We start from the raw sequence: 16,105 nt of genomic DNA on the forward strand, positions 1-16,105 counted from the left end.
GTCCAATAAAACGAAGCTAACATTAGCTATTAAGCTAACTAACTTACATAATAATAACGTTAACTGTAATTTGTGAATTGACAGCTAAACAGCCTTTTAAAATCGTTTTCTTTATGTAGCCATATAGTTCCGTAAGACCCGGTTTTGGTTGGATTTTGATCAGGTACAGTACAAAGATAAGCATCATCATCTGGTACTGTATATAACATAATTGATTTTCGCTAGCCGTACGACTGCGCGCTCTTGGTTTATAACGGTAGCTGGGCCTTTAAACTGTAATAACTGTTAATGCACCAGCGTGTGTGGAGTTATTCTCCAAGGTTTCTTAAACGGCGTGTTATTATATGCATGTGGGTGGACTGTCATGAGATGTCAGATTGAGAACTAGAAGTCTTGTACCTAAAAGGCCTGTTGATCAGATCACATGATGGGGTTGGTGGTGGTGGTGGGGGCCACAGTGATGCTGCCTTCCTTCCTACCAGCAGTTCCTTTTTTTTTATTGCTAAGCATGAAATGACATGACGGTCACACACTCAGATTCTGCTGCTTCCATCAAAGGGTAAGATTAAACAAGACATGTTCTGGAATTATTATATGAACACAGCTGGAGACTAGGTTGACATGGTCTGCTGCTGACCCAGTTGCTTTTTGGGGGTCATGCCACCTGACTGCCAGTGCTGACTGTACTGTAAAATCTTGAGCGTTACAGTTAATTGAACCCTTAGGGTGTACAAATGCAACCAAATGAACGCGTATGGGCCCATTTGGTTACGTTTGTATACTCAGACTTACAAATGTAAGCTCTTCAGTTATTAATTATGTGTTTGAAAAGAGGTTTGGAATCACTGTGTTTGCATTTATTTTAAAACAAGCATTTGTGGTGATTCTTTATTTATTTCTTTAATATATTTCATTTATTGCTCTTTAGTATTATAATATGTTATAATATGGAGAACAAATTCAGTTCATTAGTTTTTTTCTACTATTGCTACTTAAATTAGTGCAGTGCTGAATTTGTTATTCATCTATTCTGCTTTGATAGACTTCAGTAAGCTGATTGCATGCAACTTAACTTCGCATCACCGGGCTTTTCCACATGGGGGAGAAATGTTATTGCATTTGTTTATACATCTTTTTTCAACCTTTTGTATTTAATCCGTCTATCAATGGGAGTTGTGAATTATAGCAATAGTTTTGTAATGTTAGACACTTGCCTTAATGCCGCTCCACTTGAGTAGCTGTAGAGCTTGTTCCTGTGTTTAAAGGCACTTTGGCAGGAGGACTCTTACAGGGCTGGTATTCTCTTTTTAGAGACTTATTGAATGTTACTTTCCCGACGTGCACCCGGTAAGAATGCTCAAAGAGATTGAGAAGAGTCGTGCTTGCTTCCTTGATTTAAAGATGTTCCAACGTGCTTCTCTATCATTCAAGCTGCTGGCCCCTGTTAAGTTATTAGATAACAGTTCAGTCTAGGTCAGCTTGTTTCCCAAAAAAGGGAAAATGAAGTACATCATCTCATGAACAACTGAATTTATGTGATTGGTTGGCAGATTTGCTCTCTACATATGACATACATTTATTTCCCTTCATTGTCAATGGCATTTAATGTTTGTGTTGCCACAAATGTACTTAATATTTCAGCCAGGCACATATGACCTAATTTCTCCTTTCATTGAACTGCATTTATGTGATTGGTTAGCCGATTTGCTCGTCTACATAAGACGTACATTTTCCCTTCATTGTCAATGGCATTTAATGTTTGTTTTGTGACATATTTGACAAACATATGACCTAATTTCTCATTAATTGTCAATGGCAAACATGAGACATGTGGACAAAATGTGAAGTGAGGGGCTCTATCATACATCATCTCAATCCGGCCAATCACAATTTGCGTCCTCACCTTCGTCATCAATGTTTGTGTTTACACATACACAAAAAAAAAAAAATTGTCCATTCATTGTCAGTGGCATTTAATGTTTGTGTTAAGACAAAATGTGGGTTACACACACCAAAGGCTGCACATAGGAGGGGCTATCATCCATCAAAAAGCTAAAAACGAAGAAAACAAAAAAATAAAAGGCAAAACAGGGGATTAGAATTAGGTGGGGAATTTAGATAAATAGGGCAAGGGTGGGGGAAGCTTTGAAGTGAGCTGGACCTGGGAGTGAGTTCCAAACTGAGAAAGCCATGTCTCTTCAGGTTTGATTATTTGTCATGTCTCAGGTTCATCTAGCTGGCATCATTCACCAGACTTGAGGGAACGGGAGGGGGCCTTGGCAGTGAAGGAGGTCAGAGAGTGTTGTTTTTATTGAGATTTTTCCAACACAGGATGGACAGATGAATGCATCATTTCAACCTTAGTTGTTGAGGGCCTTGTAGGCATTGAGCAATATTTTGAAGTCTATTCAGTGTTTGACTGGGAGCCAGTGGAGGCCTGAGGAAGTAATTAACAAAATGGCAAACAAACATTTTGTGCCGTGCAACGTGGATCCAGTGATCAGAGTAAAGGAGAAGAGGTCCATTGACTCCATTCTGATGCTTTAAAAAAACAACTCGGTAGGGAGTTCACCTCAGGCCTTACTCAGGGCTGTGCTGCTGCGCAGAGTCCTTAGTAGATGTGCTCAAGGCATTTACCTATTACTTGAATATGTGAGCTCTACCAAAAGCCAACTAGTTTATTCTGTTTAATGACTCCACACCAGGACTAGCAGTGACATGGCTGCAGATGACAAGTCCTCCTCTTCATCCTCTACGGAATGGAGCGTAGAGCCGCCTGTCCTGTCTCCCGCCAGTCCCTCCCACCTCACGCATTTCAAGCCGTTAACGCCAGAGCAGGATGAGCCACCACTTCGCTCGGCATACAGCTCATTTGTCAACTTGTTCCGCTTCAACAACAAAGGTCAGGGGTGCACACACACACACACGCACACACACACACACACACACACACACACACACACACACACACACACACACACACACACACACGTCCACTCCATTTGTATCCAGTAGTTCTTGCCTACTGCTGGAATTTAAATCACAAAAGAGAAAGTACATGTACACAAAAGTATATACATGGATTAAACAGAAGTGAAAAAATAAACGGATTGTCAATTTAGTATCAAATGACATTTCTGTTTTAAGTGAAAGGTCAACCATGTATTAGTTTTTTTTTCATTAGTGAAGTATAGGCCTAAGAAGCTTGAATAATATGCCATTTGTATCTAAATCTGCTGCAGGAGAAAGGTAGAAGAAGAAAACAACAGCCTGCTGTTGGTCATGTTTCCTCAATTGCATCTAAGTGATTTGTAGGAAAAAGGAGACTTGGAATCTTGCCAAAGTCATGTCAGTTTATAAGACTAATACGTCGTAAAATGCTCCAGTAGCCGGCCTGCCTGCCACGTGACTGGTCATGTGTGTGGATTCCTGTGCTGCTACTGTAGGAACCAGAGGTTGTGTTTAGAGGTTTTGAACACTGTCTCTGTGCTATATTGTCTTACAGAAATTCCTTCATGTGATGTGATTACAAGTGGGATGTCCTCTTTATATTTTTACATAAATTTGATTAAAGGGAGACAGAGGCATGTTGCAAAAACGAGATAAATGTGTTTATTTTTTCCCCCTTTTATGTGCTCTGTAAGAACAGTGTTTCTCAAACCCTTTCCCTGTGATTTCTGAATGCAACTATTGCTGCTGGCATCTGATGCTATTAATGATAAGAAATGGAATGAAGGAGTTGCATTTAGTGCCTCCAGAGCAGATTATTTTAACCGGTTGCCATATGTCTAGTTGTCGATGTGTTCAACATATTTCAGCATAACGGCACATAAGTATTGCTTTGTATTAACAGTTACACTTACTAGTCATGGTTTTGATTTAATTTGGTTTACAGATAGCAGGTTCACACAAAGTTTGTCAATGTTTTTTCATTAAATGTAATGTAATGTAATGTTAAAACTGTAAAATATTGTTTTCAATTTGACACTTTTACTCATGTACGATACCCCTGTATTATCTTGGTCCCTTATCTGAGGAACATTGCTTTAGTTTAGAGTATGTTTGTAACTGACAGTGGAGGACAGTAATGCAGTACATGTACTTGACTATTGAACAAGTACATTTTTGGGATACTTTCAAATATTGTACTTTTTACTTCACTACAGTACATTCCTAGGAAGGGAAAATGTACATGATGACTAATATGAACCCCTTAGGTTCTATTTCAAATATGTATGTATTGTATTGTTTGTACTTTTGAATACTTATTAGCCAGTACGCAAGTACTGCAAAGTTGACAGAGCAACTTTAATTTGTAGTTTAGTAATATTTAACTAGGAATGTATACTTCTTTGACTCAAGTTCTGCTTTAGAGTACTTTGTCTACCACTGGTATACTATATTACTATACTATACTATACTAGTCTGGGCACCATTCCATTTTGGATTCATGAACCGGTCGGGAGCGGATGATATCGCTACGTCATGTTGTTGTATTGTTTTGTAGTCATGAATCTTCCGGAACTTCATTTTCCCTCAAACTGATCTTTCTCAATAAAAGCTACAGGCTACGAGAGCTTTTATTGTTATTCTTCTGGTTTGAGGGAAAAAGAAGTTCCCTTTGATTGTTTTTGACTACAAAACATGTCTGTATGACCGGTCTGGAGCAGATATCATCCGTTCCAGACCGGTTCACACGGCACTTTTGGAACAGAGACCAGGCTTTCCTCCGAGGTGGAAAGCCTGGTGAGGTGAGGTTACTATACTATACTATAATACTATACTATACGCTACTATATATTTTTTATACTATAAGGTCTCGTGACATCATCAGGGATGGAGATCCCTGATGTCATAGTAATGTGACCTGCTGTTGCAATTAAGCCCATATATGGAGATCCCTGATGTCATATCAGTATATGGATATATGTCAGAAGTTCAGAATCTGTTCTGATCCTTCCCCATCCATCCTTCCTCTTCGATGTCTCCCCTTTGACTGCTACCTATCCAAAACTCTAAATGGGCCTGCCCCAAAGTTATTTGTGCAGCCGCAGCCGGCGAAAACTGTCAATTAAATGTAATTCAATGGAGCTTTATTGGCATGAGAAAACGTACAATCAAAATAAAACAATGTATTTACAAGTAAATATTGGATATAAATAGGAATTAAATAAAGGCGTAAACAGACCTGTGTTACATTAATACTTTGGGTAATACTATCTTGTGAAACTATAAAAAAAAAAAAGATTTCAGAGATAGTTATACAATATACATCCATATAGGAGACGTTAGCTTTATACTTTTGATAAACGGTGTACACACAATGGTTTGTATTCCTTAAGGTGCTTGTATTCCATTTGTCTCTGCTTCTCTCTCTGTTGCTATCGACTCTCTCATTCTGTCCTCCTTGTGTCTGTAGAAGAGGGGCGTCCTCCCTCGGCAGAAAAGCCGGATTCTGCAACCTCGTCCCCACAGAGAGAAAGGACTAGCTGGTCCTCCAGCCCCACCCCCTCTATTCAGAGCGCTGGCTCATACCGCAAACAACACCCCGAGCATCTCCGGCGCACGTCCTCCACAGCTTCAGGTAACACACACACAACTTCAACCTCAACCTTTATTGTCACGTCACAATTTTACAGGTCAAACACACACACACGCACGCACACGTATGCACACACACACACACACACACACACACACACACACACTCACACATCAGATCAATGTGGTTTTAATTTCTATATCTTGATATCTTTATGACATTATGAACTGGTCATTTTGACCTAAACCACCTGGTTTGCAGGGCCCTCCAAAAGGGCCAATTTGGGTTCTTTCCACATTTGATGACGCAATACCTCTTAACTGGAAACCATGGCCTTTTATTGACTTAGCAGTCTCTCTCTCTTGCAGTGTATAAACCAATCAGTGATAACATAGTCCTAGTGTCTTCACTGTCTTGGTATATACAAGCCAGACAGCTCTAGCTGGAGTAGAAGGTTAGCTGCCCTATTAATGTGAATGCCTCCAAATATTCGGACTGGATCATACATTTGATGTTACCAACCATAGGATTGCATTGGTCACCCTGTCACTAAGGTAGGAAACAACAGCCCTATTCCAAAACACTATATCATAATATCATTCTATATAAATAATTTCCGGAGTAATGCATTTAATAATTTTACATTTATGTTTTGGATAAAACAGAAAATTCTTAAAGTGTAATCGTTTTGACAACCCCTATTACAGTAAATGTCTGAACTAATAGTGTTCCATGAGCTTTTAAATCTGTGCTATCTGTAATCTGAAAGATGTCTTTTAAGGCGAGACATGGCAGGTGAAATCATGTTTTCTTTCAAACTAAAGCAAAATAAACATTCAAAATACAGATTTAGATGTTTATTGTAGCCAATGACAGCTCATTTTGTTGGGTGAAAACTGAAAGTCCACTCTCTCTATTTTCATGATTGGTTGTTGTTGTTGTTTACAAAGGAAGTGACCACAATCAGCTCGAGGTCCAGGCCTTTCCAATGATATATGGCATGATATGTTGTTGCCAAGGTCTGGATGAGATATTTTGTCTCAAAATAGTGGCTTCAAATAAAACGTTTTGGAATTTTACAATGCAAATCTTTAAACTTTCTCAAAATGGGTTTTCCTCATACCTGGGACAAAGAATCTCCACTTCAGTTGCACTCACATACATCAAACTTTCCAGTCTTATTCATAACTATATTCTGCAGGAATTCACAGAAGGGTTTGTTGATATATCATTCACAGCCTGATTTACATCACATTTTATTCCTAAAAACATGGTGAAAATTGGGTTTTTTATGCCTGTTGACACTATTTTCTGATTTGTGGAGTGATAATTAGAGATATCTAAAATCCCTTTTCTTTGTCTATATGTCAACAAAATGAATCTTTTTTTCCCTATTCACCTGTAGTGTTTCACCTTAATTTCAAGGGGCGTATATCTCATTTTGGAATAATAATAATAAAACAAAACCCTGAAACTGTGTCTAGAACCTCTTGTGATCCGCTCTAATATTCTTTGGTTATGGATTTTCATAGACAGCAGTAAGTGTCTTATTTATGCTTCGCTGAAGTCTGACAGTTTTGGAGTTTTGAAAAACACGTTTCACCATTGGAAAAAATGAATGGAAACACCATGGCAGACTAACATCCATTCTCATGTCTTTTCTGATTACAGTGGATTGGCCAGGTGAGGCTCCTCTGTGCTGTGTGGTTTGCTAATTATACTTTTGTGCAGGCATTAACTACTTGGTCTCACAGAATAGTCTAATACCAACACTTACAGTATGTGTGTGTGCGCATGTGAGTGTGTTTTGCAATGTGTGTGCGGTAATTTACTTAATTATTGGCATAATGGCATTTGCAATGGTCTGCTTTCTACTGGTCGCCCAGATGGTCGAAGTGGTATAATAATATTTGGAAAAATGTTTGTGATTAATCATTTGCGAGCTAACCCTTTAATTCTATACGAATGGCGTTTTTGTTGTTTCTTGCCTAATCAATTTGGTCACATTCAAAACTAATTAGAATGTAGTTGTTGCATTGTCTAATTCTCAGTTCTAACTCTGTTTTGTGATAACGGTCAGTCCTATGGTAAGCACTCAGCTGTGATGAAAGCAAGCTGAAAAGGAGACAATCATTTGTTTCTGTCAATTATTTTACATTGGTTTTTCATTTAACTGGGATAACTGACAATGTGGCAACATTGATTTTTAGATAGAGAAATCATGCATTGTCCTTTTTAGTTATTTTGTGTGTGTGTGCGTGGATGTTTTATCTTAGAAGGACGCAGGAAATCTGAAAGCCCTCTGGCAAGTCATGACCCTCGCACAGCAGTACAACTCCGTACGGCTCTGAAGAGGCTAAAGGAAATCATGGAGGGAAAGAGCCAGGTATGAAATCAAGACACTGCCCAAGTAAAAATCTATCGTGTGTCACACGTTTTGCCAGACCCTTGAAATGTTCTTTCACCTGCTTGATCTAAAGCAATATCTGTTATTATAGTTGCATGTTTTTGATGTTTCACACCATTGTATCCAAAGCATGCAGCTTGCGACTATGAGGTCTAAGACACAGTGCTTTGTGTTGCTTTGTTGTCCACTAGGACAGTGACCTGAAGCAGTACTGGATGCCAGACAGCCAGTGTAAGGAGTGTTACGACTGCAATGAGAAGTTCACTACCTTCCGCCGCCGCCATCATTGCAGACTGTGTGGCCAGATCTTTTGCAGCCGTTGCTGCAACCAGGAAATCCCTGGAAAGTCCATGGGCTACACAGGTTAGTGCTGTTGGAGGGGGATGATACTATTAAAGCTACAATCTGGGACTTATGTACGGTAGATGAATAAAACGTTAAGTTGAGCACTCTTTCATTGAGTCGTGTCCGTGGCGTTCAACAGTAGCTCAGTTCACACGCACATGCTCGCCCAGGAGTGTGTCATTCGTGCATGAGACGAAGTATTTTATAGTAAAATGTAATATTCTCTGAAAAGCGGTGTTTGTAAAGTAATAATGAATAACTAATTCAGTTTGATTTTTTTTTCTTAAATGGAAAAGGAGCTTGTTAGGAATAATTGAGTTACCAACTAAGAAAACCCAAATGTCTGTCTTTCTATTTTCCAACTTGCCCCTCCCTTCTCCCTCTCTCTCTCTCTCTCTCTCTCTCTGTGTGTGCATGTAGGAGACTTGCGGGCATGTACCTACTGCCGTAAAATAGCGCTAAGCTATGCTCATTCTGCTGACTCGTGCTCCATCGGTGAGGACCTGAGTGCTCTGTCGGACTCTCCCTGTTCTGTGTGCGTGTTGGAGCCCAGCGAGCCACGGACCCCGGTGGGAGGACGCAAGGCCAGCAGGAACATCTTCCTAGAGGAAGATCTGGCCTGGCAGAGGTGAACACAAGCTTATGTACATTTTTAGGACTAAATGGCGTTTTGGAATCCTAAGGCAGCAGATTTGAACAGGAAACGCCTATGAAGGTCTCATTATGTTTCCTGTTCAAATCTGCTGCCGGACTAATCAAACAAAGCTACGGGAAACTGAACCAGAACAGGAAACGGGCATGCCGTGTCAATATGGTCTTGCTCGGCACACCGGTACACCTTCCAGGCCAAACTCCCTGCTGTCGGGTAAAAAGAAGCGGCTGGAGACTTCATGTGTGACTTCATCAGATTCAGAGGAGATGTGGTTGTCTACTCTATAGTGCCCTACCCAAGAGCAACAGTAGTAGGGCTGGGCGATATGGACAAGATTAAATATCACAATATGTTTGATATTGGTATTATGACACAATTGTAGGGATGACTGTAGGTGCTTTCACAAATATTTACACTGAGGTTTTTATAAATAATCATTTATACTACCCAATATAATAGCTAAGTGGATAAAGGCAATTGCTAGTTCAGTCACTTTATACTTTGAATGCAGCCTTTAAAACACAATATCCAAAAACCAGACGGGATCTAAAGGGGGGGGGGGGGGGTAGGGCTGGGGCTCTGGTGAGTACAGTATCAGAAATGCATGCCTTGCATGTTGCATGTTTCATCTTGTTGAATCCATGCCTGCCTCCCCATCTGTACATCAGAATTGTAAGTTTTGCCTGTCCTGATTCCTGAATCTACCCTGCATGACAAACCATAATTCTTTACTTTACATCAGATGTATGTATGCACCATACTTGATTATTATACAAGTTGGACTTCTTATTAGCATACATGGTTTATATTCATTCACAGTATGTCATGTTAGAAAATATTTCCTTTCATCATTTATCACACCAAACAATTAGTTGTTTTTCTACCCATTTATGTTTTCTTCCTTCAATTATTGTTATTCTACTTTCTTTTCCCTTCTCCAATTTATAGTATACTTAGTATACTATACTAATTTCTGCTATGTTTCCTTGACACTATGTGCTGCGTTTATTTGCTTTCTGTGCATTGTCAACATTCAGGAATCGGGATCAGTCATCAATGGCATCATGGGATGATTTAAACATGAAAAAGCCTTGAATTTCTAAGAATATAAAAGGTTCTCGCAGGTGATTCCGATATGATTTGTTTCAGGGGAGCTACTGCAGCTGAAAGAAGTCAAACCCTCAAGGAAATGACCGAAGGCCTTATCAATAATGAATCACTCCCCGGAGAGATTAATTACCCTTAAAGGACCACTTCACCACTTTTCATCATACCTTCATATAATAGATCCTCACTAATAATCATGAAAAAATTGCGCAATCTTTTTCTACTCGGTCTGTGTCTCATAGGAGGCCTGTGGGCAGTTCATAAACCGTCTTCCAGTGATATCATCGATGGAGAATGCAAGCTAATAAAAACTGCAGGCTTTCTAGTCCTGAAAAGTTGCAATGCGAAAATGGAAGCCATCGTTCTCACGATAATGAAAATCTAAACATTTTTGTACAAAACTGCCCACAACCCTCCTATGAGACACAGACTGAGTAGAAAATAATCGTGCCATTTTATCATGATTATTAGTGAGGACCTATTATATGAAGATAGGTTGAAAAGTGGTGAAGTGGACCTTTTTAAGGGCTTAATATGTGCCTGCTCAAGAGGACTCGTTGAAGCTTCTCTCTTAATGTAGTTTTTCTTCAGTTGTCTTCCAGCCATTTTATATGGGTTATGTTTTTATCACTTTCCATGCATAGAAGGGAGATCAACTGTAAAATAATTTTAATCTGTCTAGGGTCTCATTTAACAGTGCTTGTGTTGAAGTGCTTAGTGGTGAATGTAAAATATCAGTGGTGTCCCTTTGACGGACAGCAATGTTACTGTCTGACACAATCAATGTGCAGCTTCTACTTGTTTCTCTTTTGACCAGCTGTCTCAAAGAAAATCTTTTTCCCCCCTCTCTCCTGGCATAGAAAAACTCCTATTGGGATGAGAAAGAAGTGAGTCTTGCTACCTATTTTTCGTTTTTTTCTCCCCTTCAACGTTTCACATCTGTTTCGGCTTTAGCTTCATGTACATGGAGTGGAGTCTGATGCATTTATTTTATCGCTACATACATTTGTGTTCATCATACATACATCTTATTGACGGTACATAATGTACACTTTAAATACAGCTGGTGTTGCATAACAAAGTGAAGTGATCAAAGTTGCTGAAGGTTAAAGTGTGTGTGTGTGTGTGTGTGTGTGTGTGTGTGTGTGTGTGTGTGTGTGTGTGTGCGCGCCTGTCTGTCTGTCTGTCTGTCTGTCTGTCTGTCTGTCTGTCTGTCTGTCTGTCTGTCTGTCTGTCTGTCTGGTGTGTGTGTGCGTGCGCACGCACAGCAGCTTGATTCATCAGGAGTCACAGAACAGTGGCCTCAGCTCCAGATTGTCGACGCTACAAGAAGACGTAGGCAAATCGCCCGCTAGGAAGAGGTCGGTTGCGTCTCTCTCGTAGTAGATTCCAGCTTGATTCAGCATTGGGTTCAGCAGTCAGCACTGAGTACTGTCTCCTGTGTGCTTTAAACCCCTGCAGATCTGCCAGTGTGACCAATCTGTCCCTGGACCGCTCCGGCTCGTCCAGGGTTCCCTCCTATGACAGCTCGGTCAGTCCGCAGACCAGCCGCGCCATGTCGAGCACCAAGACGGGCGCCAAGCAGGACCACAACGAGGAGGAGAGAAAGATCCTGCTGGTGATCAGTTCTCTGTTCTATGTTTGAAAAACTATAAACGTTTTTTAGGAAAGGAAGACGCGTGCCGTGTGCATGTATGAATTGAAATATGTAGCAGACATCTAATGGATTTAAAGTCCATTATTTGGTATATGATTATGCATTATATTACCATGCATGCAAGTGTCCTCACTTGTGAAAGATATGACACGGCTGACATTTTACCATTTTTACCCCATGTCATAATAACTCATAATAAGGAGACCATTCAGCCAAAATAGCAGATCTGCAAGCTCACAATTGATCTAATGTAGACTTGTCTATTTTTGGTGTAGACTGAAAAAAGGAGACGGCCTAGCACAGACCCCTGGGGAGTACTGTATATACTGTATATAGTGGTTAATTATTGATGTATGGCCATCAGGACTCATCCCAGCTGAAGGAACTGTGGAAGAAGATCTGCAACAGCAACACGGGGATGGAGTTCCAGGACCACCGCTACTGGCTGAGGACCTACCCAAACTGCATTGTGGGAAAGGAGCTGGTCAACTGGCTGCTGCGGAGTGGCACCATCTCTACCAGGTACAACTCCTGGTACCTAGCCTGGTACCTAGCCTGGTACCCAGCCTCTCCTGGTACCTAGCCTGGTACCTAGCCTCTCCTGGTACCTAGCCTGTTACCCAGCCTCTCCTGGTACCTAGCCTGGTACCCAGCCTCTCCTGGTACCTAGCCTGGTACCTAGCCTCTCCTGGTACCTAGCATGGTACCCAGCCTCTCCTTGTACCTAGCCTGGTACCTAGCCTCTCCTGGTACCTAGCCTGGCCCGGCCAGCGTGCGTTCTGGGGGCGCGCACGGAGAAGGCGCCGGAGAAATATTGGTTCATCGATCAGAGCCCCCCTCCGCCCTTCCCTCCCTGGTAGAAAACAGCGGAAGAAACTGACGTCACTATATTGAGAGCGACGCCCCTCTGCACTGTAGTTCACTCCCACTCCTAGACCAGGAAATGTCTTGCGTTCCGCCAGGCCTTTAATTTTTTGAGCCGTAGCAAATGAAAATAAAAGCATGGCTACCGAGGCTACCTGGTACCTGTTCCCATGGACGTTAGTTAATTTTGTTTTAAAGTGAAAGAGACGGAACTGGCCACGCCTGAGTCTGATTTAAAAGCAAAATGCGCGCCATATGAAAATTCCGTACTTCCCGAAAGGAATCCAACTTATCGTGTCTTGTCCATCCTTTGCCCTCCGTTTTCCTGTCCTGTTCCTGTCTGTGTTGCAGGGCCCAGGCTATAGCCATAGGCCAGGCATTGGTAGATGGACGCTGGCTGGATTGTGTCACTCACAATGACCAGCTGTTCAGGGATGAGTACGCTCTATACCGCCCACTCCAGGTGAGTCAATGACAAACATTGGGAGTTGTGAAAAGCACAAATCGATCCTTTTTTAGGCAACCGTACAAACCACCTTGGCTCTGATGTCTTTTCCTGGTCCTCAGAGCACAGAGTTCTCAGAGACGCCGTCTCCAGACAGCGACAGTGTCAACTCCGTGGAGGGACACTCGGAACCCTCCTGGTTCAAAGACATCAAGTTTGATGACAGCGACCCGGAGCAACTCGCAGACGACAACGATTACACCTCTAGTATGTATCGCAGGTGGCAGGGCGTGGACGTCTTTTTAACCGAATGCCTTCGATATCGATAATATGACCATGTTGACTGCGTGAGTAGTACACTAGCAGTAGATTTGGTCCTTTAAAACTGGGAAAACGAAGGAACACTGTTGTAAGGTTAACATGTAACCTGATTAGGGGTGAACACCCTGACCAGAAGTTTTTCAAATACCCTGATACCTGATGATTTCTCATCAGCTTTGTCTCTCTCTCTCTCTCTCTCCCCCCTTCTGTCTAACCCCTTCTCGCTCCCTCTTTCTCTCTCTCGTCCTTTGTGTCCTTTCTGTCTCTCTCTCTCCTTCCTCTCTCTCGGTTTCCTTTGCCCAGACTCCAGCCCCAGCAAGAGGACATCAGTCAGCAGTTTCCAGTCCGCTGTGGACAGCGACTCGGCATCCTCCATCAACCTGAACATGGAACACGATAACGTTAACTTCCACATCAAGAAGCAGTCCAAGTATCCCCATGTACCGCTGCCTGCCGAGCAGAGAAGTAAGTAGACACACACACACACACACACACACACACACACACACACACACACACACACACACACACACACACACACACACACACATCATTTTCATAGTGAGAGGAAAGTCATCTGCATGACAAAACGAGTCGTTTTTACTTGCTGAGGTGAAACTGTTTATATTAGTTTGTTCATCTCTGCATCTTTGTCCCTTGTCTCTCTCTCTCTCTCTCAGCTGAGTTCATGGTGTCTGAGGACGGAGGACAGAGCATTTCCATCAGTGATGCATTCATCAAGGGTTTGGAATTCCTTTTGACTCAATCAAAGTAATATTGAACGTAAGAAGACCTTGCGGTGACCGGGCTAACACTGGCTCTTTACACAGAATCTCTGTTTAACCGCCGTGTGGAGGAGAAGGCCAAAGAGATGCTGTTCACTCCGCTGGGTTGGCATCACAGTTCTCTGGAGCAGCTCCGAGAGGAGAATGGAGAGAAGAAGGCCATGGAACGGCTGCTGTTAGTAGAGACCCATGTTTAACATAGGGTTGTTCTTCTTAGAAACTATTCTATCGATTACTGTTTTGATTGATAAATGTGTTTCTATTGGGATATAACATAACGTAATCATTTACTAGCCTGATAAGGCACTTATTTCAACCTATTATTTTAAATATTTCACATTTCAGTCTGTACACAGTAACACATATATCAAATGTCTGGACACTCCAGAATGCAACACTAAAAATGTTTGCTGGTTTCATTCCAATGGATTTCTAAAGATAGCAGTTTGACGATGGACTGGAAACTAAAGCTTTTAGAACTCTCCCCCACCTGCAGTTCGGCCAACCACAGCCACATGATGGCGCTACTGCAGCAGCTGCTGTACAGCGAGTCTTTGTCCCTGTCATGGCGAGACGTCATCGTCCCCGTGGTCCGACAGGTGGTGCAGACCGTACGGCCCGATGTCCGGAGCTGTGACGATGACATGGACATCCGACAGCTGGTCCACATCAAGAAGGTAAAATGCCATTCGGGTGAGACGTGGCAAGAGATATGGGTGTGTGTCTTAAGTACCCGGTCTTATGACTTAACTTAAGACCTGGACCAATGCTATTCTGCTGTTTTGAGTGTCTCAACAGCATTGGCCACGCCTCCAGGTCTTAAGTCATAAGACCTGGTACTAGGAAAATACTAGGAATTTCTTCCTAACCCTTTTTTTTACAAAAGTAAGTGGATAATATGTACCGTATATTGACCCAAAAAATAAATAAAAAATAAAATAAAGATATAGGGCACAGGTCCTTTAAGAAAAGCGTAGGAGGGGTCCAACGCCAGCACACGTAGACCAGGAAGAGTGCAGCAACAACACTTCATGGACTAACCTATCACATCATCTAGATCAGATTGCAACTAAACTAAAACCAATTGCACGATTGAATAGGAGTTCGTAGCGTTTGACCCACATGGATGGTAAATCCGCTAATTCCTTATGAGACTCGGCATGTTTTTTTGGGGGTTTTTTTTCAATGACGAATGGATACACGTCTTCATATACGGTAAGAAAACAGCTTGTGCGAAACTTTAAGACATGCAAAACAGGGTCCTTGGTATAGAGGGAAAAAGGAGGGGAGCAAGTACAGTAAGTCCCTTCCACGTGCCAGATTGATCTACCTCCCAGTCCCGGCAGAGTAGTTCCGGAGCAACGAATTGTGTGGTCCTAGTCTTTCCCTAATGGGACTGATCGAGGGTAGCTATTGGGACGTAAGTCGGGACTTGATCACCCCGGCTGGGTCACCTGAGAGAGGGGTATGATGTTGCGAGATCCGAAACCCTGATGACCTTGGGATACATTACTGAGGATACGTCCCAGGTGCATCCATGCGATGTTATTTCGTACTCGTGGTGAAAGTGGATGCTTGTATTTGAATATACTGTAACAAGACTATTAGTTTGAGACCTCATTTGTTATCTGATTAATGACTAATACAGCTCAAATCTACACATTCTTTTCCCCTCAGATTCCTGGAGGGAAGAAGTTTGACTCGTCCGTTGTGAATGGTTTTGTTTGCACTAAGAACATCGCCCACAAGAAGGTAAAGCAGGCCAACCACCCATTTTCCCAGAAACAGAAATGTCTTAAACACTTTTTGTTGTACGATGAATTACAAAAATAGCTGAAAATACGTATGTAGATGTAGAGTGCTGCATGTGTATGTACCGGTAATTAAATTATTGAAGCAGGAGTCAAACTCTACAATATTAGTTAGACTCTACACTAAAAGGTAAGTGTTCTGGTGTTCTAGAGTAAAACAGTTGAAACT

General features: G+C 41.8%; 1 protein-coding gene across 6 annotated transcripts in view; it reads left to right on the forward strand.

Moving 5' to 3' along the window:
* Positions 1–16,105, forward strand: part of pikfyve (phosphoinositide kinase, FYVE finger containing) — a 33,164-nt gene that overhangs the window by 212 nt on the left and 16,847 nt on the right. For 3 of the 6 annotated variants that reach the window (XM_080785812.1, XM_080785813.1, XM_080785816.1), the window contains exons 2-17: positions 2,706–2,902; positions 5,420–5,584; positions 7,819–7,928; positions 8,141–8,312; positions 8,715–8,922; positions 10,914–10,940; positions 11,322–11,414; positions 11,515–11,671; positions 12,075–12,232; positions 12,926–13,037; positions 13,142–13,286; positions 13,644–13,805; positions 14,021–14,083; positions 14,171–14,300; positions 14,622–14,802; positions 15,803–15,877. In XM_080785812.1, coding sequence (XP_080641938.1) covers positions 2,719–2,902; positions 5,420–5,584; positions 7,819–7,928; positions 8,141–8,312; positions 8,715–8,922; positions 10,914–10,940; positions 11,322–11,414; positions 11,515–11,671; positions 12,075–12,232; positions 12,926–13,037; positions 13,142–13,286; positions 13,644–13,805; positions 14,021–14,083; positions 14,171–14,300; positions 14,622–14,802; positions 15,803–15,877 — 2,142 coding nt within the window. In that variant the 5' untranslated portion in view covers positions 2,706–2,718. The remainder of the gene's footprint in view (positions 1–2,705; positions 2,903–5,419; positions 5,585–7,818; positions 7,929–8,140; positions 8,313–8,714; positions 8,923–10,913; positions 10,941–11,321; positions 11,415–11,514; positions 11,672–12,074; positions 12,233–12,925; positions 13,038–13,141; positions 13,287–13,643; positions 13,806–14,020; positions 14,084–14,170; positions 14,301–14,621; positions 14,803–15,802; positions 15,878–16,105) is intronic. The other 3 variants (XM_080785815.1, XM_080785817.1, XM_080785814.1) reach the window with 2 other exon arrangements.

This window comes from Protomyctophum bolini (assembly GCF_963924005.1).
Source record: "Protomyctophum bolini genome assembly, chromosome: 16".
Lineage (NCBI taxonomy): Eukaryota > Metazoa > Chordata > Actinopteri > Myctophiformes > Myctophidae > Protomyctophum > Protomyctophum bolini.